This window comes from Salvelinus fontinalis, chromosome 6 (assembly GCF_029448725.1).
Source record: "Salvelinus fontinalis isolate EN_2023a chromosome 6, ASM2944872v1, whole genome shotgun sequence".
Taxonomy (NCBI): Eukaryota; Metazoa; Chordata; class Actinopteri; order Salmoniformes; family Salmonidae; genus Salvelinus; species Salvelinus fontinalis.
In genome coordinates this window covers 30672934-30697460 of record NC_074670.1, presented here as the reverse complement: position 1 = coordinate 30697460, position 24527 = coordinate 30672934, and the positions used below count along the sequence as shown (strand labels likewise).

The window sequence follows — 24527 nt, the reverse complement described above, 5'->3', positions numbered from 1 at the left end:
TTAGTTTTTGCTACCATGTGGGTTTTAGCTTGCTTGAGCCTGCTAACTGAGGAGTGTTAATTCACCTGTTTCCATACATGTTTCATTTTAAAACATTTATCTTACAAAGGAGTTGTTTAATCTAACTGCTTAACTATTTATCTGTACATGGAATTGTATGTTTTTGTTACACATTCTTTCAAATCTTTACAGGAAAATGCCACAGGTACTATCTGATGTGTGGAGACATTTCACTGCAGCTAATGTAGAAGGAAAAGCTGTGTACATTTGCACATACTGTGCCAAATCATATGTGAAGAATGCAACAAAGATGCAGAATCATCTGGCCAGGTGCATAAAGTTTCCTCAGCGCTCACAACAAGGAACCTCTGACAAAGTCCCTCTACTTCTATTTGAGGTGAAAATTATGAATCAGACACCTTATCGATAGCAACAGCTCATGGTCCTCCTGGAATCAGAAGTTTTTTTGACTCAATTGAGGAACTTAGAGAAATGCTGATGAATGTCTTGCTCGAGCTGTGTATGCAACTGGTTCACCTCTGATTCTCACAGGCAATGTGTATTGGAAGAGATTTCTGAATGTTCTTCGCCCAGCATTCACCCCTCCACCCAGACGTGCTTTATCTACTAATTTGCTGGATGCAGAGTTCAACAGAGTTCAAGTGAAGGTCAAGCAAATCATAGAGAAAGCAGACTGTATTGCAATCATCTCTGATGGTTGGTTGAATGTTTGTGGGCAAGGAATAATTAACTACATCATCTCCACCCTTCAACCAGTATTCTACAAGAGCACAGACACAAGAGACAACAGACACATCGGTCTCTACATTGCAGATGAGCTGAAGGCAGTCATCAATGACCTTGGACCACAGAAGGTATTTGCATTGGTGACAGACAATGCTGCGAACATGAAGGCTGCTTGGTCTAAAGTGGAGGAGTCCTACCCTCACATCACACCCATTGGCTGTGCTGCTCAGGCACTGAAAACAATGGATACACTCTAGAAGAGAGCCAAGGAAATGGTTAGGTATGTGAAGGGTCATCAAGTTATAGCAGCAATCCACCTCACCAAGCAAAGTGAAAAGAATAAGAGCACCACATTGAAGCTGCCCAGCAACACCCATTGGGGTGGTGTTGTCATCATGTTTGACAGTCTCCTGGAGGGGAAGGAGTCTCTCCAAGAAATGTCCATCTCACAGTCTGCCCATATGGACAGCCCCATCAAGAGGATCCTCCTGGATGATGTATTTTGGGAGAGTGGTAAGCAGCCTGAAACTCCTGAAACTTATAGTAGTAGCCATTGCACGGATTGAGGGAGACAACGCCATCCTTTCTGATGTTCAGACTCTGCTTGCAGATGTAAGAGAAGAAATTCATACTGCCCTGCCCACTTCACTGTTGCTCCAAGCAGAGGAAACTGCAGTTCTGAAATACATCAAAACACATGAAGACTTCTGCCTGAAGCCCATACACGCTGCAGCATACATGTTGGACCCCAGTATGCTGGCAAGAACATGGTGTCATCAATACCGTGTCTCGCCACCTTGGCATGGATGAGGGCAAGGTTCTTGGCTTCAAGCCACTTCAGGCTTGTAAAGTCCATCAAGTAAAGCATTTAAAAAAAAATGGCTTATGTACCACGGAAGTCATATTATACCAATAATAATGAGTCACCAGGCATTTACTGCGGTGTGAGATAGTGAGATACATAATCATCAGAAAGTATTCACACCCCTTTGCTTTTTCCAAATTCTGTTGTGTTACAGCCTGAATTTAACATTTATTAAATGTAGATTTTATGTCACTGATCTACACACTATACCCCATAATGTCAAAGTATAATTTTGTTTGTAAAAAACAAATGTATTGAGTCAATAAGTATTCAACCCCTTTGTCATGGCAAGCCTAAATAAGGTCAGGAGTCAAAATAACAAACCACATAATAAGTTGCATGGACTCATTCCGTGTTCAATAGTGGTTAACACGATTTAACTACCCCATCTCTATACCCCACACATACAGATAAGTATGAGGTCCTTCAATCGAGTAATGAATTTCAAGCACAGATTAAACCACAAAGACCAGGGAGGTTTTTCAATGCCTCGCAAAGAAGGGCACCGATTGGTAGAAGATGAAAAAACGGACGCTGAACATCCCTTTGAACATGGTGAAGTTATTATTTAGGCTTTGAATGGTGTATCAATACACCCAGTCATTACAAAGATACAGGCGTCCTTCCTAACTCAGAGGACAAAAACCTATGGTGAGTTTAAAACAGTTACAGAGTTTAATGGTTGTGATTCGAGTAAACTGAGGATGGATCAACAACACTGTAGTTATTCCACAATACTAACAATACTAACCACAATACTAACCTAAATGAAAAGAAGGATGCCTGTAAAGAGTAAAAAATATTCCAAAACATGCATCCTGTTTGCAACAAGGCACTGCAAAACATGTTTCGGGCAAATCCAACACAACACATCACTGACTACCACTATTCATATTTTCAAGCATGTTATGGGTATGCTTGTCATTGGCAAGGACTAGGGAGTTTTTTTAGGATAAAAAGAAACGGAATACAGCTTTAAGCACAGGTAAAATCCTAGAGGAAAACTGGTTCAGGATGCTTACCAACAGACCCTGGGGGACAAATTCACCTTTCAGCAGGACAATAACCTAAAACACAAGGCCAAATCTACACTGGAGTTGCTTACCAAAGTGACATTGAATGTTCCTGAGTGGCCTAGTTACAGTTTTGACTTAAATTGTCTGGAAAATCTATGGCAAGAAAATGGCTGTCTAGCAAAGATCAACAATCAACTTGACAGAACTTGAAAAAAAAATCTAGAAAAATCCAGGTATGCAAAGCTCTTAGAGACTTACCCAAAAAGACTTCAACAAAGTATTGACTCAGGGGTGTGAATACTTACAGTACCAGTCCAAAGTTTGGGCACACCTACACATTCAAGGGTTTTCTATATTTTTACTATTTTCTACATCGTAGAATATTAATGAAGACATCAAAACTATGAAATAACACATGGAATCATGTAGTAACCAAAAAAGGGTTAAACAAATATTTTATATTTGAGATTCTTCAAAGTAGCCACCCGTGCCTTGATGACAGCTTTGCACTCTTGGCATTCTCTCAACCAGTTTCACCTGGAATGCTTTTCCAACAGTCTTGAAGGAGTTCCCACATATGCTGAGCACTTGTTGGCTGCTTAACCTTCACTCTGCAACTCATCCCAAACCATCTCAATTGGGTGAGGTCGGGTGATTGTGGAGGCCAGGTCATCTGATGCAGCACTCCATCACTCTCCTTCTTGGTCAAATAGCCCTTACACAGCCTGGAGGTGTGTTGGGTCATTGTCCCGTTGAAAAAACAAATGATAGTCCCACTAGTCCCATAGTCTCACCAAGCGCAAACCAAATGGGATGGCATATCGCTGCAGAATGCTGTGGTAACCATGCTGATTAAGTTTGCCTTGAATAATAAATAAATCACAGACAGTGTCACCACTGGTTGGAACCAAAAATCTCAAATTTGCACTCTTCAGACCAAAGGACAGATTTCGCCCAAGCAAGTCTCGTCTTATCATTGGTGTCCTTTAGTAGTGCTTTCTTTGCAGCAATTCGACCATGAAGGCCTGATTCACGCAGTCTCCTCTGAACAGTTGATGTTGAGATGTGTCTGTTACTTGAACTTTGTTAAGCATTTATTTGGATTGCAATTTCTGAGGTGCAGTTAACTCTAATGAACTTATCCTCTGCAGCAGAGGTAACTCTGGGTCGTCCTTTCCTGTGGCAGTCCTCATGAGAGCCAGTTTCATCATAGCGCTTGATGGTTTTTGCTACTGCACTTCAAGAAACTTTCAAAGTTCTTGAAATGTTCTGGATTGACTGACCTTCATGTCTTAAAGTAATGATGGACTGTCGTTTCTCTTTGCCTATTTGAGCTGTTCTTGCCATAATATGGACTTGGTCTTTTACCAAATAAGGCTATCTTCTGTATACCACCCCAATCTTGTCACAACACAACTGATTGGCTCAAACACATTAAGAAGGAAAGAAATTCCACAAATGAACTTTTACCAAGGCACATCTGTTAATGTATATGTATTCCAGGTGACTACCTCATGAAGCTGGTTGAGAGAATTCCAAGAGTGTGCAAAGCTGTCATCAAGGCAAAGGGTGGCTACTTTGAAGAATCTTTGAAGAAATATATATTTATGTTTTTACTTTTTTGGTTACTAAACGTGTTATTTCATAGTTTTGATGTCTTCACTATTATTCTACAATGTAGAAAATAGTATAAATAAAGAAAAACCCTTGAATGAGTATGTGTGTCCAAAATGTTGACAGGTATTGTATGTAAATTTGATATTTTTGTATTTAATTTTCAATAAGTTTGCTTAAATATCAAAAAAATTGTTCACTTTGTCATTATGGGGTATTCTTTATAGATGGGTGAGAGAAAAAATATATTTAATCCATTATAAATTCAGCTTTAACACAACAAACTGTGGAATAAATCAAGCGGTATGAATACTTTCTTAAGGTACTGTAAATAGGGCTAATGAGAGAAAGGAGGGGGGACACTCAATGTTAGCCCGCAGGCTAATTGTGCTGGGGTTTAGTAGTGCCTGCGGTGGTGTGTCAGAGACAGTGATCTGAAACAGGGCTCTATTAGCTCTATGATCAGCTCTGCTCCCAGCTAGAGGGTAACTACCTCGGTCAGACCCTTCATTAGCCTGGGTAATTACTGCAGGCTGCCAAGTACCTGGCACTGCCACGGCAGCACACGTTAAGTGTGTGTGGATGTCAAACCGTGTTCAGCATTCTCTGTGCGCCATTGTGTTAGTTTTGCCTGGTCCAAAAACAACCCTTAAGCCCTATACCCCATAAGCAGGTTGTGCTGCTGTGATCCTGTGTGGCCTGTTCTAGTACAGGTAGGTCTAGACTGATCTAGTCTAGTCTATTCTAACGTGTCAATGTCATAGTGTATTGTGTTCTGGGCTGGTCTAGTCTGATGGGTTATTGTGTTATGGTCTATTTAGGGTCTTATCTAGTTTATTGTGGTCTGGTCTGGCACCATGTGGCTTGGAAGAGTGGCACAGGAAGTCTCCAGGGATGTGATGACATTCCTGTAGCACGCACTTCCTGTCCTGGCGGCTCTATTGTTTCAGGGTTTAATGGCCCTGGTCAGGAAGTGAGCAGTGGAACCAAACCAACAAACCTAAGGAGACTAAAAGGGATCTCCCGGGTTGCCCTGGGCTCAGGAGACTTATAAGTATAAGGAGGGTCTGAGTGCCCTCCTCCTGGTGAGACTCCATCCTTATCTGGATCCCCTACAAACAATGGCGCCACCAGTTGTTTGGTGCCACACTCAACTTCTAGTGGCACCAAGATATATAACATTTGGTGTAAGACAAGCTGTTGACACCCTTGCTTTTGTTATGAATGCTGACCCAATGTGCAACATGAGTGGATGGAAACAAACCAGGATGGCATCACGGCTAGAGGAGTGTAGAGCGGTACAAGGGGGCAAAGCCCAGGCCTGACCCCTGATCCCGACACCAGGCGGAGCAAACACTGTGACTTTACATACCTTTCATGCCTGATAAGTGCACCGTCACACACACTTCCACTATCATCTTCAGACGGTCTGACACTTCCTTTGAACTTCGAACCTCAGAAGAGCTGATGATGTAGTGGTTTCACTGTGGACAGCCCAGCTGATACCATGACGATTGGCTGAGAGAGCAAGAGTGAGGCGGAGATAGCGAATAGAATGTCTGTCACACGTCACCACACCATCCTGTCTGATTTTCTTACCTTCACAAAAGGTTAGCAGAAGGTGACATTGAGAGATAAGGGGGGGTGTTAGAAGGAGAGGGAGGGTGATGAAAGGAAGGAATAAGAACATTTCTTACTTTTTCTATTTCCTTCTCTCCCTCCACCTTCATTTATTTTTCTTAACTTAATTCAGAGTCCACAACCGCAGAGTAGCGACAGGCTGATGGACCATTATTATATATTTACAAACTTTTTAAAATGTTTTATTTAATCACTTAATTGGCTGTTATCGAGTCACGGATGTATGTTCGCCACGTTGAATTCTGTAGCCTTCTTTACTCTGTCTCTCACAACCCCACACAACTTCTTCCTTTCCTATAAATTGGTGAGTGATAACATAATCAATCCCTCTGTGTCAGTGTAGTCTCCAAAAACATTCCAGAGAAACAAAGACACTTGATTAAGTCTTTGAATTACTGTGATGTAGGACCTGTCAACTTTCTCCTGAACACACAGACAATTCTGCAGTCAAGTGACAGAGACAGCAGACTTCCATGGTTCTTGATTAAACATTACAATATGTAGTTGCATTACAATTACAAATTGCGATATGCAGACAGTGGAAGTGAATCCCAATTCATATTTATTATGCGGGATATTACTTAGAAACATTGCTGCTAGGCATACCTATTGGGATCTTTGAATGAAAGCAAGAAGCAGGCAAATTAAATGAGAATGATGTAACAGTATGTACCAGTATGTCACTGTGGACTTCACTCCAAACAACCCCTCTATGTGTCCATGCAGTCACCATCTCACTGGAAAAAAACTGGTTGAATCAACGTTGTTTTCACGTCATTTCAACAAACAACTTAAAAGTATTTCGGGAATGTTTGTCTTTTTTTCACCCAATTTTTCACCCAAATCCAATGACATGGTTCAAATTTTGGTTCATTTCTCATTAGTTGACAATCCAATCAGATGTAAATCAAAATACTCAAAATGTGCCCAGTGGGATATCTATAAGTGAACACTATTGAGATACTATACCTCTCTTAGACTGTGGCTACTATCAACCCATTCATACTGAATTTCTGTTTTGCTTCATTTGCCATCAGCCACAGCACACAAAACAAACCCAATAGGGCCTTATTGAAAGGTGGGATGAGATCAGCAAAAGCCTCTTGTATCGCAGGTTAGGCCTGCAGTGATCTGACCAGAAATATGGTATTGTTTATCTGATGACTCAAAAGACAATTTCACAAGCTTTAGATGGATATATACTGACACAAACACGCAACACAAACAGGTTGGGAAGCCTTGGAAAATACCCCAGGGAGAAATGATCTGGTTGATTCAACAGTGGAACTGACTTTCTGATCAAAGATGAGATGGTACAAGAGGCCACACCAGAGGTTTGAATAAAAGTTACTCGGAACATTGAGTCCCACAGACTTTTGTTTTTATAATGATTTTGCTCACTTCTGTCTGTGGAGGAACATTTCCTCAGTTCACTATTTTCATGAATTGTGAATGCTGAAAATTGTGGAAAACAGTCTAAACAGGGTCAGCCTTCAAAATGTAAAATGTTCTTATGCTAATTGAGAGATACAATAGTCTTTTGAATTTAGTCCTGTGCTATCTCTCTCTAAGAACAAATGTTGAAGGTTGTGTTATTATTTATGGCACTTCAGGTTCTGACATCATGATTTTCCTCAGCAGGAGATGCACTCAGAGAGACTGTGTGCATGTGTGCGTGTATGTGTGTGTATCAGTGTGTATGTGTGTGTGTGTGTGTCAGTGTCCCCACACGTGGTAGAGAAGTCTGTAGATTTGTCCCCAGCATGGAATTAACAGCCATGACTAAACACAATTCAGTGTCTAGTTTAAAGCTGTGCTCTCTTATCTAAACACTTAGAAAAAAGGGTTCCAAAATGGTTCTTTGGCTGTCCCCGTCGGATAACCTTTTCTTGGTTCCATATAGAAACCTTTCTGGTTTCAAAAAAATTCTACCTGGAACCAAAAGGGTTCTTCAAAGGGTTATTCTATGGGTACAACAGAAGAACTGTCACGACTTCCGCCGAAGTCGGTGCCTCTCCTTGTTCGGGCGGCGCTCGGCGGTCGGCGTCGCCAGTCTACTAGCCATCGCCGATCCACTTTTCTTTTTCCTTTGGTTTTGTCTTTGTTTTCACACACCTGTTTTCCATTTCACAATGATTTGTTCCTGTATTTAAACCCTCTGTTTCCCCCATGGTGTTGTGCGGGATTATTACATGTTCAGTTAGGTTTATTTTGATGGCTGTTTTTTTGACGGGTGCCCGTGCGTTATCTTTACCGTCTTGTTTTGGTCAAGTGTAATTGTTACCTTGTGCCTTGTTGAGTAAAGTACGTTTCTCACTCATTCTGCTCTCTTGCGCCTGACTTCATGCACCAGCTACACTCACCATCTGACACGAACCCTTTTAGGTTCTAGATAGCACCTTTTTTTCTAAGAGTGAATATCCAACATCATACAGAAAACATCCAATTATACAATGTCTAACTATAAAAAGCTTTGTTAGATGTTAAACTGGGATAGGAGTGTGTTCAAAGCTGAACCATTATGGCAGAAGCAGCCTCCGTCCCTACCAGGACTCTAGACTCCACCTGTGATGAACAGCAGGCCTAAACTCACCAAGATAACTAAACGTGTGTGTTGACTCATCTATGTGTATTCATGCAAACCAACAAATCATAAACCACCCAAAACCATCACCACTACTATCTCCCCCAGGCTCTAAGGCAAACTATAGGCCTACATGTCTGGCTCCCCTCCTTCTCCTTGCCTCTCCAGGATTCCAGAATATGCATTTTTAACTAAAGCCAGATGGACGGGGCCGAGGGGGCTGAGGGGGAGAAAAGGGAAAGGCAAGGCCTTGTGGGTAGTTAAGTTCAGCATGGCCACCTTCTACCTCGGCAACCATAGCGACAGGAGGAGGTGAGCTAGAAGAGATGGAAGCTCCAGGGTGTTGATTCACCCCTTTTAGGGAGTCCAAATTATGGGGTGAAGGAGTCATGTGGAGGCAAGGGTGATGTCAACAACCCTCTTAACACTGTGTTAACAAGCTCAACTGCCAAAACTCTCTCGCTCATCAACACTTTCTACAAAGATCTGCCACCATGAAAGGTAATTGAACCCCCCCCCCCTTTCACAGGTAGTGTGATGTTCTTGGAACTGTGTATAGACATTTCAAATCAAATCAAAGTTTATTTGTCACGTGCGCTGAATACACCAGGTGTAGACCTTACAGTGAAATGCTTACTTACAGGCTCTAACCAATAGTGCAAAAAAGGTGTTAGCTGAACAATAGGTACGTAAAGAAATAAAACAACAGTAAAAAAGACAGGCTATATACAGTAGCGAGGCTATAGAAGTAGCGAGGCTACATACAGACACCAGGCTGATTGAGGTAGTATGTACATGAAGATATGGTTAAAGTGATTATGCATATATGATGAACAGAGAGTAGCAGTAGCGTAAAATACATTTCTTTATAGACAGGAAATCCCATTGGGATGAATTGAGTGCTCCTATCTCGTCAAGCAATTGGGTGCTGTATAATTCCTCAACTAATGATTAACAAGCCATGCGTTGCTTTTGGATACGCAGTGCATAGTTTTTCTCCTCGCATACTGTACTCTCACTAACCTATAGAAGTTATGTAATCACTGGGCATGTGGGTGTGTGTAGTGAAAAGGAAAATAACTCAGCCTTTCTTTGATCGTCTTTCTTTGGAAGTGATTATCTTTACTGTATGGCTTTGACAAAAGATAGAGTTCTCATCAATAAGATGAATGGGACTGATACTGAACCACCCGTGGAGCTACACCGTCCTTGATTAAAACAGCCTGTTCCAAAGGTGGAGGTGAGGAGAGCAAAGAGAAGGGCAAGATGGAGGTGGGGCAGAGAGGGGGTGGCAAGGGGAGAGCTGTGTCCACATGGGTCCATCATTTAGTGATACATTTCACCTTTGCTCAAATATATTTGCTAATATCAAAGTCCAAATGAAAAGTCACTTTCACACTTTTTCTATGTCACCTCAGTAACTTTAAATTCAGGTCAGGACTGTGTTAATAAACGCCCCACTCACATGATTCCATGGCTTGTGTAATTAAACAAGAACCAATCTGGTCTTTCATAATACCAGATATTGTGCAAAAAGGTTACGAAACTGATAAATGTATTGTTGTGTTCTGTCCAACCATTTCAGCAAAGTAGATAAAAAATTCAGACTTTGCCAAATGTTTTTGGCTGTTGCTCTTTTTTAGCGTAGTCAATTGGGTTGTTTGATAAAGATGAAAGACACACACACGCACGCACGCACGCACGCACGCACGCACGCACGCACGCACGCACGCACACACACACACACACACACACACACACACACACACACACACACACACACAATGTGGGGAAGATTACTATTCCAGATGTTAAAAACAGCTAACCAAACAGAGCTGTCCTGAAATAAACTGTGCTCCTTCCACACACAGCATTCATTTATCGATTAGTCTATGTAGGCCAACCTCCCCAGAGGAGAACTACTCCTACTGGAGCCTATGTGAAATGGCGTTCAATGAGTGATGTCACGCGCTCTGAAACTTTGAAGTAGTTGTTTCGCTTGCCCTGCAAGGGCCCGCGGCTTTTGTGGAGCAATAGGTAACAATGCCTCCTGGGTGACAGTTGTCGATATATTCATAGGGTCCCTGGTTTGAGCCCAGGTTGGAAGCAACACTGTTACACTACCATCACAGAGACAGAGCTTTGTTACTCCCAGAAACACCATTTCTGACAGGAAACAACATTAACAGGTTAATTTTAAGGAATTAACACCAAAATAATTGACAAGAAGTGCAGTCGACTGTGCAAATCCACTCATAAAATATGCATGACCCTTCACAATATTCAACTATTCCTTTCTGTATAAGATTATCTCCATTATTATATTTATGGTTATAATTATTGCATCTGATAAATGCTGTGCTCAAGAAAGGACTCTTGGGGGAAACAAATGTCTGATTTTCTGTTGTTGTTGTTGACAAAATCTTTTTGACATTTCAGAAAATGGCCCCTTATTAAATTTCACACACCATGTACACCCACCCAGTCCACTGGGCTTAGCTCTTCTACAAGTTATATGATGAGTTACCAACGTTGAGTTATTTAAACCCCTAAACTTGATCAATATTCAATACACCACCATCTCCATCCTGCTCCCTGCAGTGCAGCAGTGGTGGTTTGGTAGGGATCCTATTTTGAAAGGAGCTGGAACAGGGGGTCAAAGTGCTCAATCAGCTAAAGGGCATTTGTACTGTTCCTATAAAATCTGTTTTATTTCTTGACTAATTCTGTTTAGTGTTTCCCAAATGTATTTTTCTCAGTTTTGTTTTCCCTATTTTTAGGTTTTCGCTCTCAAAATCAGTTTTTTTCTTATACAAAATCAACAAAACTGGATGTTCTAAGTCAGGGATGGGCAACTTTGATAGGGGTGGGGGCCACAAAAATCTGAACTCATCATGAGGGGCCACAGGTTGCTCACGGTTCTGTACACCCACATCCATGCGTAACAAGTATAGATAGCTGGCAGCTAAACTAATTTAGCAATCTAAAATAATTTTAGCTGACATGGGCTAATTGACTGACTATCAGTGACTGACAAAACAAGAGAAAAACAGCTGATCCACAACCATATTTAGAAATTGCACCTTGTATATTCTAGTATTTTAACTCAAGTAAGTTGAGACCTCGACTGAGTTCAAAAAAATATATACTTTTTTGAGGGGGGGTTGATTCGATTGCCTTCAAATGCGGCTGCCAGTTGCCCATCCCTGTTCTAAAAACCACAACAATGCATAAACCACATCAGGAGATCACTTTTGAGGTCTGTGGAAAATCTAAGACATTTTCATTTTTGGGTGTAAACACACACAAAGAGATATGAGAGACCACACTTTCAGTGTTTTTTTCATGGATTATTGTTAAGGCCCCTGAAGCAACAATGAAACCAGTCCAAAACAATCCAAGCCATGTTATTTTTCAGTAAAGGGGGCAATTGATTACATTTACATTTAAGTCATTTAGCAGACGCTCTTATCCAGAGCGACTTACAAGTACATACATTCATACTTTTTTTGTACTGGCCCCCTGTGGGAATCGAACCCACAATCCTGGCGTTGCAGCGCCATGCTCTACCAACTGAGCTACACGGGACCCCAATTGATAGAAGCAACAGTTGGTGAGACAATGAATGCACCCAAACAACAGACTGAGGTTCCTGCAGCACGCAAACCGTCTCTGGCGTCATTTCCTCATCATAATGGTGTGGGTATTTATTTATTGGTCCCTGGGGATGGCGGCAGGGGGTGGTGAGGTGGGGGGACATATTGTGAAAGGCTTCCTCTCTCTTGATGAGTGCTGAGGAAAAGGTCACATTACTGCTGGTGAGTGTGACAGATGTGTGTCTATGTGTTACGATGGGCTGGGGAGGTTGTTACATTATCTTTTCGCACCCTACACACATGATTATTTTTTTGCACATTAAGCACTCCTGCCCCTCACTCTCTCCAACCATAGCGTGAGATGAGTGTTGGTGTTGTTGTGGTATTACTTGTCTCTGAGCTGTGAAAAGAGTTTCCACACGTGGAGAAAAGCAATGCATGAAATCTGAATATAAAGCAGGTCTGTATGATCCTCAAACCATCTGCTGTTCTGAAACAAACTGACAACCACCACAACAACATGTAAATCAGCTGCTGATTGTGTGCTCTGACAGAACAGAGTTACAATCAGGAAGTATTTTTGTACTCTCATATACTGTGTAGGCTAACCCAAATGTTCCACTTGCTACTTTATGACTTAGTCTTTTCTCCTTTGAGTCAGTCATATTTCCACTATAACTCTTCCATGGGTTTTCTTCTAAATGGAGTTGTACAAATGGCTGTTTCAAGCATAGGAGATTTTCTGATAAATACCGTGGGAGTTTAGTTTATTTTGATTCCTAACTGGGCCATGGCGGAGGTTATATTCAGGAAACTGCCTTTTTACTCAGATATTAATTATATTTTACACCGGTCCCAATCTAATGAACAATTGCATCCCCTATGATGGCTTTTTCCCAGGCAGGTGTATGAGCAATAAAAAACATATGTCTACGAAGGTCTTTGGGTTAAACATTTCTTGACTGTTAATGCCAAACAGACACTTTAAAGTGGCAATCAGTAGTTAAAACAATAAAGTCCTCTCCGGTCCCTGTTTCGGTAAAAAGCTAAGGGATGGGGCTGGAGAAATGTAACCACTCTCAAATTCATAGACAGAGCTATGGATGCAAGGACTGACCATCCATGATATCAAAATAATATATTTAACCATGTTTTGAGGCTATATAGTTTATATTTACTTTGCTTATAAATGAGGCATTTATAAGTTATATTCTTCAAGAATCAATGAGTACATATAATTAATTTATAAGTCCAAACATGGATGTAGCAACTGCAGATTGCCCCTTTAACCTAAATACATAAAACAACTCATAAGGTCTGCACACACAGGTCAACTACACTCCATCAAAATGCATGGCTTTACAATCAGCTCTGGTCCCATGTCCTTTTTCAAATTAGTGTGGCCATTCTACCAGATCTCAGTCAGACAACCTTAACTAAAAGCCCTAATCAATCACACCCTGTTGACTGTGAATTTGGAATAAGCCAAAGACAACAGTATTCTGGCGCTCCATAAAGTACACATTTGGGTCCATGTAACCAAAACAACAAAGTTCACAGTGTGAAAACAAAAAGAAACATGTTAAGTCTCACATGCTTTCTTGTTGAACAAAAATACTCATATTTAATATTTGTTCCAGGACATGGATTACCAGTTTTGTTTGAACAAATCCCTAATTTGACTAAGTCCATAATTTGCTCACCTCTGGTTAAATATGATGAACTGCAGACCAACAAAAAGCAAAGGGCCAGGGTAATTAGCCCAATGACGGAGTCTGTTTAGCAGGAAATACCTACAGATCTGATATGTTGACTGCAGCTCCCTTATAAGGTCGCAGGGCTCTTGACCTCTGTTAATAAATGTCTTCACTGGAGACGTTTTTATACCCGTGTGGGAACGGGAGAGGGAAGCTCATAGGGAACCAATCGAGAAGCTTATCTATCTATTTGTTGACTCACTTGACTTTGCAAAGAAAGTGATAGATTGGAGTAGCAATGAATTATATTTGCTTTGTACAGTACTCACTGTGCCCATTTCCTCAAAGGCAGCAGAAGGGTAAACTGAACCAAAATACAGTGGAATTTTTTTAAATAAAAAATAAAAAAATATTTTAAAAAATATATATCTATCTATCTATCTATCTATCTATCTATCTATATATATATATTTATATATATATATATATATATATATATATATATATATATATATATATATATTTATTTTTTCATTCGATGGACAAAATTTGAGGGGTCCATAAAACTGCTGTATCATCAAATGACGCCGATCTTATTATCTCTGTCTGTCCTGGGGACAGGCCATTTGCAGCAGTGAGTTGTCTGAACTGCAAAGCATCGATTGAGCTCATAATTCTTGCTCAGGCTGCCGGCGCATTCATGCCCTGCAGCAACGATCAAAAGCTAATATCCACGCTTAACAAACCATGCTGCTACGAATCATTCAGAGGGCAGGAGACAACAAATATCATAGGTAATAAGTGAGACACACATGCAATCGTAAATGTGAAAACAAGCACATACAGCTTAGCTATTTTTGTACAGCTGTGTCAAACAAATTCAAAGAAATCTATGTCATGAGGGCTTTGGCTGAATAAATAACATGCTCCAAGAATGTTCTTTTTAGGCTGTTCTTAGGCTAACCATAATGAAATAAGTTCCACTGTGCCAACCCACTGAACATTAACGGATTTGCTCTCACAATATGTAGAATACAAAGCTGTGAATAAAGTGTAGTGAACATAGGGGACTCACCTCGGCCATCTTGCTTGATGTTGTGGAGCAGGTCAGAGTAGTTGACTGGTCCAGTGTTCTCCTCAAACACCAGGTCCACCGAGGTGATGTTGTTCAAGTGCAGCTCTGTGTAGAGGCCCTCCACAGCAAAGTAGCACGGCCGGTCATCCTTCTTGTTGTCACTGAACATGAGCAGCACCTGCTCCTTCCACTCAAAGTGCTTGCATATATGGAGGCCGAACTTGCCCAGCTTTTTGTGCGTGGGGCCCGTGTTGGTGATGGACGGGTACATGTTGATGCCGTTGAAGCCCACGGCTGGGGCGCCCGCAGTTACCATGGGGATGTCCCAGTGGGTGGTGAAGAGGCCCACTGGGGAGGAGGTGTAGTCACAGCCCGGCCCAATGAAAGCCCAAGGGTCGTAGGCGAACTTGAGGTCAACAGCCATGAGTGGGGCGATGGACTCAGAGCAGATGCCTTCTTCGTTCTCGCTGTTCTCAAACACGTAACCCAGGTGGTGGCCACGGAGGAGCGCTGGGTCAGCGTTGATGGTGTTGATGGCTCGGTCCAGAGCCGGACCCACACGGGGCCAGGCCCAGGGGTAGGCAGTGTTTCTCTGTGGTAGGATGATGGCCAGCGTGATGTTCCCGTGCTGCCGATGGTCCCGGTGCTCTCTGGGGCGTCGGTGTGAATCACGGTGCTGGGAGGACTTGCCAGACTGGACCCACTGGAGACAGGCACCCAGCAGCAGAAGAAGAACCAGCAACAGTTTCACTCCCTCCATCCTCATCCTGCTTGGCTGCTGAATAATGTCCTTGTGAATTATTTATCCTGTCGAGCTAAAGAGGGAGACATAGGAAGACATTTGTACACAGAGACACAAACACAGACAAAAGGCTCAGTTTTAAGTCTCTTCATGTCTGTTCAACTCTGTTCAAAGAGCTGTTTTGCTTCGTCACAACTGAATTCCCTCAAACTATTTTTCTTCATGTCACGTTTGAATGGCCTTTGCACTACCATGTTATAGAACATCTGTGAGAGGGTGACTCCCTTATACCAGACTGAAGTTACTGAGTTACTGGGCAGTTCTGATCCCTCAAATCAGATTTATACTCAGGAGTTGAGAATATAAACAGAATAATTAACCATGCATCAAAGAATGTCAACGTGTGACAAAATACTTGTCACAGCTTCCTTTAGTAAGTTATAGTGAAGGTGAAGTTTCTTAGACAATTACATGGTTGTTAATTGCCTCTATCAAACTGGTAGATCATTGTGCTTGCACCTGACATGATATGCATTGATTTAACTGTTAAACTGCACTCGTTGAGATTTGGTTAGCATCAAAGCCTGGTACACCACCAAATACCTAAACAATTTAGCAATAATCGAAGTTGCCTTGCATGCCATTTTCACATGCATGTAGGCTAAATAGAACAGTGTTCAATCTGATTGCAATTACTTTGATTCATTTGAAGCTATAGGCTACATCTTGTTTATAAAGTATTTTATCAAAAACAAAAACAATTGACTAATAGAGCGCATAGGGTTATGATAAACTGATGTCTGAAATCAGATAAAGGCTTTTTCTAGTAGATAACACATATTTAAAACTTCTAAATGTATACATAACAAAACCTAAAACGTTATAAGGACGGTATGCCTGTTTTTTTAAAGCTATTAGTCTTATATTAAGCCTAAATATTTGTTCTCACATCAAAGCCTACACTGAAAAGTAATTTTGGAAAACGTGGTGCACTGTCTGGCTGTAGCCGATATAATTTGTTGCAGCTACAAAAACATATTTGACATCTGCCTAAATACAATACAATTACCTTAAATTGAGTTTTCTTCCTCCATGTCAAACTCTGGTTTACGACGTCTTGGCATGTGTGACTGTCAGTGACTGAGGTGAAATATCAGCTGGGAGGCTCGAGCCGTGCGTGGGCAGAGGTACTGATGGGCAAGCGAAACCCGCGAAAAGGCAACGCGTGGTTCGAAAGCCGGGGATATCGACCAAAAAAACGTCAATTAAGTTTTTCCTTTTAGTTGCGCCCAAAGAAACAAATAAAATTGGAAAATCAACCGAATGAATGCACAGCCACAGTCAGTCATTTGAGAGGTACTAGCTTCCACCTCTTATTACCAAAGAAAACAGACTGGACAAAGTTGACGTTGGCTTTCCCGATTCAATTATTTTAGGCTAAGCCATGACAGTCGTTGGTTATTTGCTGTGTCAGACAGAGTAGCCTATCTCTGCAGAAAATGTGCCTGTTGTTTCATAGTTGTAGCATGAGAAGGTGTAACTTTTTGCCTGAATTAGAAAATAGTCCAGGGAAAGGCTAGCAAAGTACCAGCACTGCTCAGCACCTTTAGCTGTGTTGCAGGTCCCCAACTCAGGGAAGCGGATTCTAGGCCTGCATGGGTCAGCTGTTGAACTCCAGGGTCAGGAAATCCCACCGCATCAGGTAGAGAAAACGAGATGACAAAAGTAGTGTGCCGTCACACACCAGGATAATCCTCTACAGCCACAGGTCAAAGAAACACGCGCACACACACTCTACCTCCCTTCGTCTGGTCTGAGGGTGTGTCCGGCTTCTCACACAGCTGTAGATCCCTGTGTTTGTGACCCCCTGTTGTTTGTGTGTATATGTCTGGTTTCATGACAGTATTCCTTGTACTCTGTCTTTCTATTTCAGTGTTGCGCTGGATAGCCCGAGGCAGCCTTGGCCAGTCGGAGTAGAGACTGACTGCCTGACGCTGGAACAGTGTGTATGTGCTTGTATGAAAGTGTGTGTGTTCATCTCATGGCGCCGTTTTACTCGGGCACAGGGGTAGGCTTTCGTTTCCACTGGAGCGGGAGGGAGGAGAGAGAGAATGCGAGAGAGGAGGAGTGGATCTATTATACAAATATTTCTTATCGCGCAATTAGCACAGTGGTAAATAATTATACCACAGAGGATCTGTATTTAAAAGCATGTCCAACAGTCTACGTTGAGAGAAATTATACCAGTTGTTGAGTGCATGCATCTTTCTCATAAAATATCGTGGGTTGAACATGTATATCAGGTTACACACACACAGTACGTTTACATGCACAGTAATAATTATAGATTAAACTGATTATGGCAGTAGGCAGATTATGCAATAGTCATGTAAAAACCTTACTCTGTTTATCTTAATCGGCGTAAAGTCAAAATCGAAGTAAGTATACCAACTAAAACACCAGCAATCTTTCGAATTATGTAGACCTAAACACCGGCGTTCCAGCTGTGTATTTGATCTGTGGTTGTGCTAGCACTAGCTTAGAGAGCCTCCCTCTTTGAAGTGAGTTCCGAACAACTGAATGAATGCGTTTAGTAGTTTTAACAAACAAACTTTATATGTCCGAACTCAGAATCAAATATGCATCCCAAAAATACCACAGTCGCTGTTGTATAACGTTTATATTGATTGCCGATTTTCTGCATTTATCAGAGTGCCATCAAGCCTGATTTCAGATGTGTCCAAGTAAACAGGATTATTAGGCGAAATCGTTCTTCTTGCAATGCATATAGGTTAACTAACCTAACATTTTAGTCGAACTGTTATATTAATCTGACTATCCACAATAATGTCATTATTGTGTGCAGGTAACCATACTCATGATGTGAGCGAATATATTTTCTGAGAGCAACTGTTTGTGACATGTGAAGGCCATGATCAGGGCTGCCTGACTACTGCATTTGGGGCCACGAGGTAACGGCCTTCAGGGGCCCACTTAGGAGGTCAGGAAATCAGCTAACTTCCTGCATTTCAACACATATTGCCATGGTGCAGAGAGAAAAGTGTAGTTATAAAGCACCTTTCCTGCAATTCTACACTGTTGCCACAGGGCAGGGGGAAAATGTGCTGTTTTACAGCTCATCTCATGCGTTTGTTTACATTTTGCCATGAGGCTGAGTCAAAATATTGCAGTTTTAAAGCTAATTTCCTGCAATGCTACACATCTTTCTATCATATGCTATCTGGGGTACGTGCTCTGCATCCCCGTTTGGTAAAAAAAAGATTTTAAAAAAAGTCTAAAACAAAATGCACACAGGAGGAACTCAAAATTCCAAAACACCTCATGACCATCTAAAAAACATTTTAAATTAAGTGCTTAATAAAATAGACTAGTATTATACAGCATACACAGAACTCACATTTCATTCATTCATTCTGAACAGCACATCTGTCCAGTGAGGAGACATCAGTTGAACGGTTTTAAACTAGGCAGTATTTTAGTCCCTGATCTCTGGAGGCATGAGACAGCAGGCACAAGCTGTGCTGTATGAGTGCCCAATCTCTTCGTGGTCAAACTGCCACTGAGCTGATTCCCTCACCGCGGGATCATTACAGCTATTAGATTTAAAACGGAAACATTGTCCCTCAGCCTCAGGTAGCCTAGCGGTTAAGAGCATTAGGCAAGTCGCTGGTTCCAATCCCAGAGCCAGCAAGGTGGGAAAATCTGCTGTTCTGTCCTTGAGCAAGGCAGTTAACAACTGCTCCCTGGGTGCTGATGACGTGGATGTCCATTAAGGAATCCCCTCGCACCGCTCTGATTCAGAGGGGTTGGGTTAAACGCAGAAGACACATTTCGGTTGAAAGCATTCAGTTGTGCAACTGACTACCTATCCCCCTTTCCCTATTTTGTGCATGTGCATGTCAAGTCATAACTCTCACTCATGTAAAATGTATGATTGTCATACCTTTTCAAAAATATTTTCATTGTGTCAAGACAAAAGTGTTGCTTGGTGACTGACTGACAACCTACTGCCATTTCGTCATCATCAGGCATATGTAATAGCAGAGAGACATTTCTTGAGACCTGGCGTGGGCAGATAATAGTTATTGCCTTCCGATATTCAATTTAAAATAAAGCTAGGACCCCGTACATTATAGCTGTGTAGGTGAAGCAAAATGCCGTTTTGAGTGAAAAATGCATTCTGTACATTTCCATGTGAAAGCCATGAACATTGTGGCTGTTCTAATCCTTCCTCTGTTCCCTGAAGAGCTGTAGAATCCTGCAGTCTTTTCCTCACCCCAATGTCTTCCTTCCCCCTCACATTTTTGTGTTATTCTTTCTCTAGGGCTTATCTTTCCTCTCTTCTATGCCCTCTTACCCAACAGCAGTTTACAGATCAATAAACTCAACAAATCCCTTTGACAAACAAACAATTCTAGGAGAAAAACAAGAAAGGGAGACGCCCCACGTAAATCACATTTGCCAATGAACTGGCATTCAACCAAGAGGTTTATCTCCCTTGTGGCCAAGATGACACCAGTGCTGTGCCATGTCGGTTTCCCTCGCCTCTACCCTGCTCACTTATAGACATGCATAGACAGAGCACATGTAAAATGCAGATAAAGTACCACTTAACAGGATGCAACAGTTGTAACCTATTAACACACACTACTCTCCTTTCTATATGTCCCTTTATTTCCCCATATCTATATCTAACACACTCATTATCGAATTCTCCCCCAGAATCGCTGTCACTTTTTCTTCAATCTCTAAATTACTCTCCAAGGCTGTGGTTTGAGAACACATCCCCAATTACAGTGCCTTCAGAAAGTATTCATAACCTCTGAATTATTCCACATTGTGTTACAGCCTGAATTCTAAATTGATTAAATAGATTTTGTTTCCCCATCTACATACAATACCCCATCATCACATGACAAAGTTAAAATATGTTTTTAGAAATGTTTGCAAATGAATTGAAAATGAAATACAGAAATATCTAATTTACAAAAGTATTTACATCCGAGTCAAAACATGTTAGAATCACCTTTGGCAGCGATTACAGTTGTGAGTCTTTCTAGGTAAGTCTCTAAGAGCTTTCCACATCTGGATTAAACAATATTTGCACATTATTATTTAAAAAATGATTCAAGGTCTGCCAAGTTGGTTGTTGATCATTGCTAGACAGCCATTGTCTAGTTTTGTCATAGACTTTCAACCCGATTCAAGTCCAAACTGTAACTAGGCCTCTCATGAACATTCAATGTTGTCTTGGTAAGCAACTCCAGTGTATATTTGGCCTTATGTTTTAGGTTATTATCCTGCTGAAAGATGAATTTGTCTCCCAATGTCTGTTGGAAAGCATACTGAACTAGGTTTTCCTATATGATATAGCCTGTACGTATGTAACAGTTTTAACTTTTACGGCATCCCCTCACCCCGACCCGGGCGCGAACCAGGGACCCTCTGCACACATCAACAACGGTCGCCCACGAGGCATCGTTACCCATCGCTCCACAAAGGCCGCGGCCCTTGCAGAGCAAGGGGAAACCCTACTTCAAGTCTCAGAGCAAGTGACGTAACCGATTGAAACGCTATTAGCGCGCAGCACCGCTAACTAACTAGCCATTTCACATCCGTTACACGTAGCTCTATTCCATGTATTTTTATTCTATTACTTTAGTGCCTTGTTGCAAACAGGATGCATGTTTTGGGATATTTGTATTATGTACAGGCTTCCTTCTTTTTACTCTGTCATTTAGGTTAGTATTGTGGAGTAACTACAATGTTGTTGATCCATCCTCAGTTGTCTATCACAACCATGAAACTCATGTCACCATTAGCCTCATGGTGAAATCCCTGAGCAGTTTCTTTCCTCTCTGGCAACTGAGTTAGGAAGGATGCCTGTCTATCTTTCTAGTGACTGGGTGTATTAATACACCATCCAAAGTGTAATTAATAACTTCACAATGCTCAAAGGGATATTCAATGTGTGCTATTGAAATGTATACTCATCTACCAATAGGTGCCGTTCTTTGCAAGGCATTGGAAAACCTACCTGGTCTTCGTGGTTGAATCTGTGTTTGAAATTCACTGCTCGACTGAGGGACCTTACATATAATTGTATGTCTGGGTACAGAGATGAGGTAGTCAATCAAAATAATGTTAAACACTATTATTGCACACAGTGTGAGTCCATGCAATTTGTGACTTGTGAAGCACATTTTTACTTCTGAACTTATTTAGGCTTGACATAACAAAGGGGTTGAATACTTATTGACTCAATACATTTCAGCTATTTATTTTTATTAATTAAAAATTAAAAATCTAAAAACATATACTGAACAAAAATATAAATGCAACATGTAAGGAGTTGGTCACATGTTTCATGAGCTGAAATAAAAGATACCAGAAATGTTCCATATGCACAAAAAGCTTATTTCTCTCAAATTTTGTGCACAAATTTGTTTACATCCCTGTTAGTGAACATTTTTCCTTTGCCAAGATAATCCATCCACATGACAGGTGTGGCATATCAAGAAGCTGATTAAACAGCATGATCATTACACAGGTGCACCTTGTGCTGGGGACAATAAAAGGCCACTAAAATGTGCAGTTTTGTCAGTCAATACAATGCCACAGATGTCTCAAGTTGAGGGAGTGCGCAATTGGTATACTGACTGCACACATTTAAATGTTCATTTTTCTACCATAAGCCACCTCCAGCGTCATTTTAGATAACTTGGCAGTATGTCCAACCGGCCTCATAACCACAGACCACGTGTGACCACGCCAGCTCAGGACCTTCAAATGTTGCTTCTTCACCTGCGGGATCGTCTGAGACCAGCCACCCGGACAGCTGGTGAAACTGAGGAGTATTTCTGTCTGTGGTAAAGCCCTTTGTGGGGAAAAACTAATTCTGATTGGCTGGTACTGGCTCCCAAGTGGGTGGGCCTATGTATGTTGCATATTGCATTTATATTTTTCTTCAGTATAATTCCACTTTGACATTATGGGTTATTGTGTGTAGGCCAGTGACAAACAATCTCTATTTAATCCATTTTAATTTCAGGCTGTAACACAAAATGTGGAAAAAGTCAAGGGGTGTGAATACTTTCTGAAGGCACTGTATTTTGTACAAGCACAGACTAGCAGATGCTGCTATATACCATTTTCACTTGCTTGATCACTGAATATTTCATATTTAACCATGACCTTTAGATCAAAGCCAACCGGTAACAAGAAAACCTTTTCTTGTTCCACTACAGACGAGGGAAATCATGGAGAGCTCTGGCACTGTGCCACCATAGCATTGAACATTATTTCCTCTGTCTCTGTTATCACATTTCCATCCACAGTTTTTAGAGTAAAGTCATATCATACAAAAAAAAATCACAACAGCTTAGAGATGGAAACAGGAAGTTTCAGTACAATGTTATAAATACCGACAGAATTTGTTCGTTCAACATGGTCGGATCATTTTGTGTCTGTAAAATTAAGTATGCGAGAAATAGCAGTAGAAATGCCTTTATTCACAAATATTGATATAATAACCATCATATTGAAGCAAACTTAGAGTCACTCAATATGGCGGTTGGTCTATGACTCAGGAAACTATACCATTTATTATGCTAAAGATTAAATAAATTATGATGAACTTCATAGGGTTGTGAAAGTGGACGATGAGCTTGATGCTCCTTTCCAATAAATATCAAGGGTCTTGACATGATGAACAATGCTAGACTGCCATTTGACAAATAAAACAATTCTTGCTCTTATCCATAATAATCTCATCATGTAGACTAGCCTACCTGCACTGTATCTGCAAGCTGTTGGCTAGAGTGCACGTGCCAAGACCAGAGTAGACAAATTTGCTATTTAAAGCAACAGTTCTTGTGACAAAACTATCTGTAGAATTGAAAAAGCAATGGAAACACATTGAACTTTCAATTTTGTGTGCACTACATCATCACGTACTGATTTTTATCCGCAACAAGTCAGTTTGGTGGAAACCCCACTGGTGGGAAAATACGCATATTTTCTTAATGGAGATTTTGAAAATATTTGCATGAAAATCTATCACCAATTAGATGGACACCTAGATATGTATACATTCTATTTCATTTTCATCTATGGTTAATATAGTTGCTTTTCATCACAATTTCGATCTATCTGTTCCTGCATTATGTTTCCTTCCTCAGTTTTGCTAACACAGACAAGTCCATGCAATGAAGGGGTTAGTGGTGGGGAGGAATGTCCATTAGTGGGTTAACAAAGTGTGGGAGTCTGTCATGTCAGCTTCCTCTCTGGTGCCCTCTAGCCCTGCACCTCTCTCTCCTTATCAGGGAAAGTGTAGGAAGGAGTACCCAAGAACAGATTACTGCACCACTCCTCAGGGCTCCATGCTAAGCAAACCTAAGTGCGGCTGTGGCAATTTTTCCATGTACTGTAGTTTCCAGTATTGGGCTATTTTAGGATAAATAGGAGTACCCAATACAGCCAAGATATATATGGTATATACAGTTGAAGTAGGAAGTTTACATACACCTCAGCAAAATACATTTAAACTCAGTTTTTCACAATTCCTGACATTTAATCCTAGTAAAAATTCCCTGTCTTCGGTCAGTTAGGATCACCACTTTATTTTAAGAATGTGAAATATCAGAATAATAGTAGAGTGAATGATTTATTTCAGCTTTTATTTCTTTCATCACATTCCCAGTGGGTCAGAAGTTTACATACACTCAATTAGTATTTGGTAGCATTGCCTTTAAATAGTTTAACTTTGGTCAAACGTTTTGAGTAGCCTTCCACAAGCTTCCCACAATAAATTGGGTGAATTTTGCCCATTCCACCTGACAGAGCTGGTGTAACTGAGTCAGGTTTGTACGCCTCCTTGCTCGCACACACTTTTTCAGTTCTGCCCACACATTTTCTATAGGATTGAGGT

At 41.1% G+C, this 24527-nt stretch overlaps 1 protein-coding gene across 1 annotated transcript in view; it reads right to left on the bottom strand.

The window, feature by feature from the left end:
* The window catches only part of LOC129857638 (atrial natriuretic peptide receptor 1-like), a 67039-nt gene extending 49379 nt beyond the window's left edge, over positions 1–17660 (bottom strand). Inside the window, exons 1-2 of the mRNA XM_055926088.1 lie at positions 16647–17660; positions 14836–15650 (exon numbers count right to left, since the gene is read on the bottom strand). Of these exons, the coding sequence (XP_055782063.1) occupies positions 14836–15601 (766 nt within the window). The 5' untranslated portion in view covers positions 15602–15650; positions 16647–17660. The remainder of the gene's footprint in view (positions 1–14835; positions 15651–16646) is intronic.
* Between the last annotated feature and the right edge of the window lie 6867 nt (positions 17661–24527).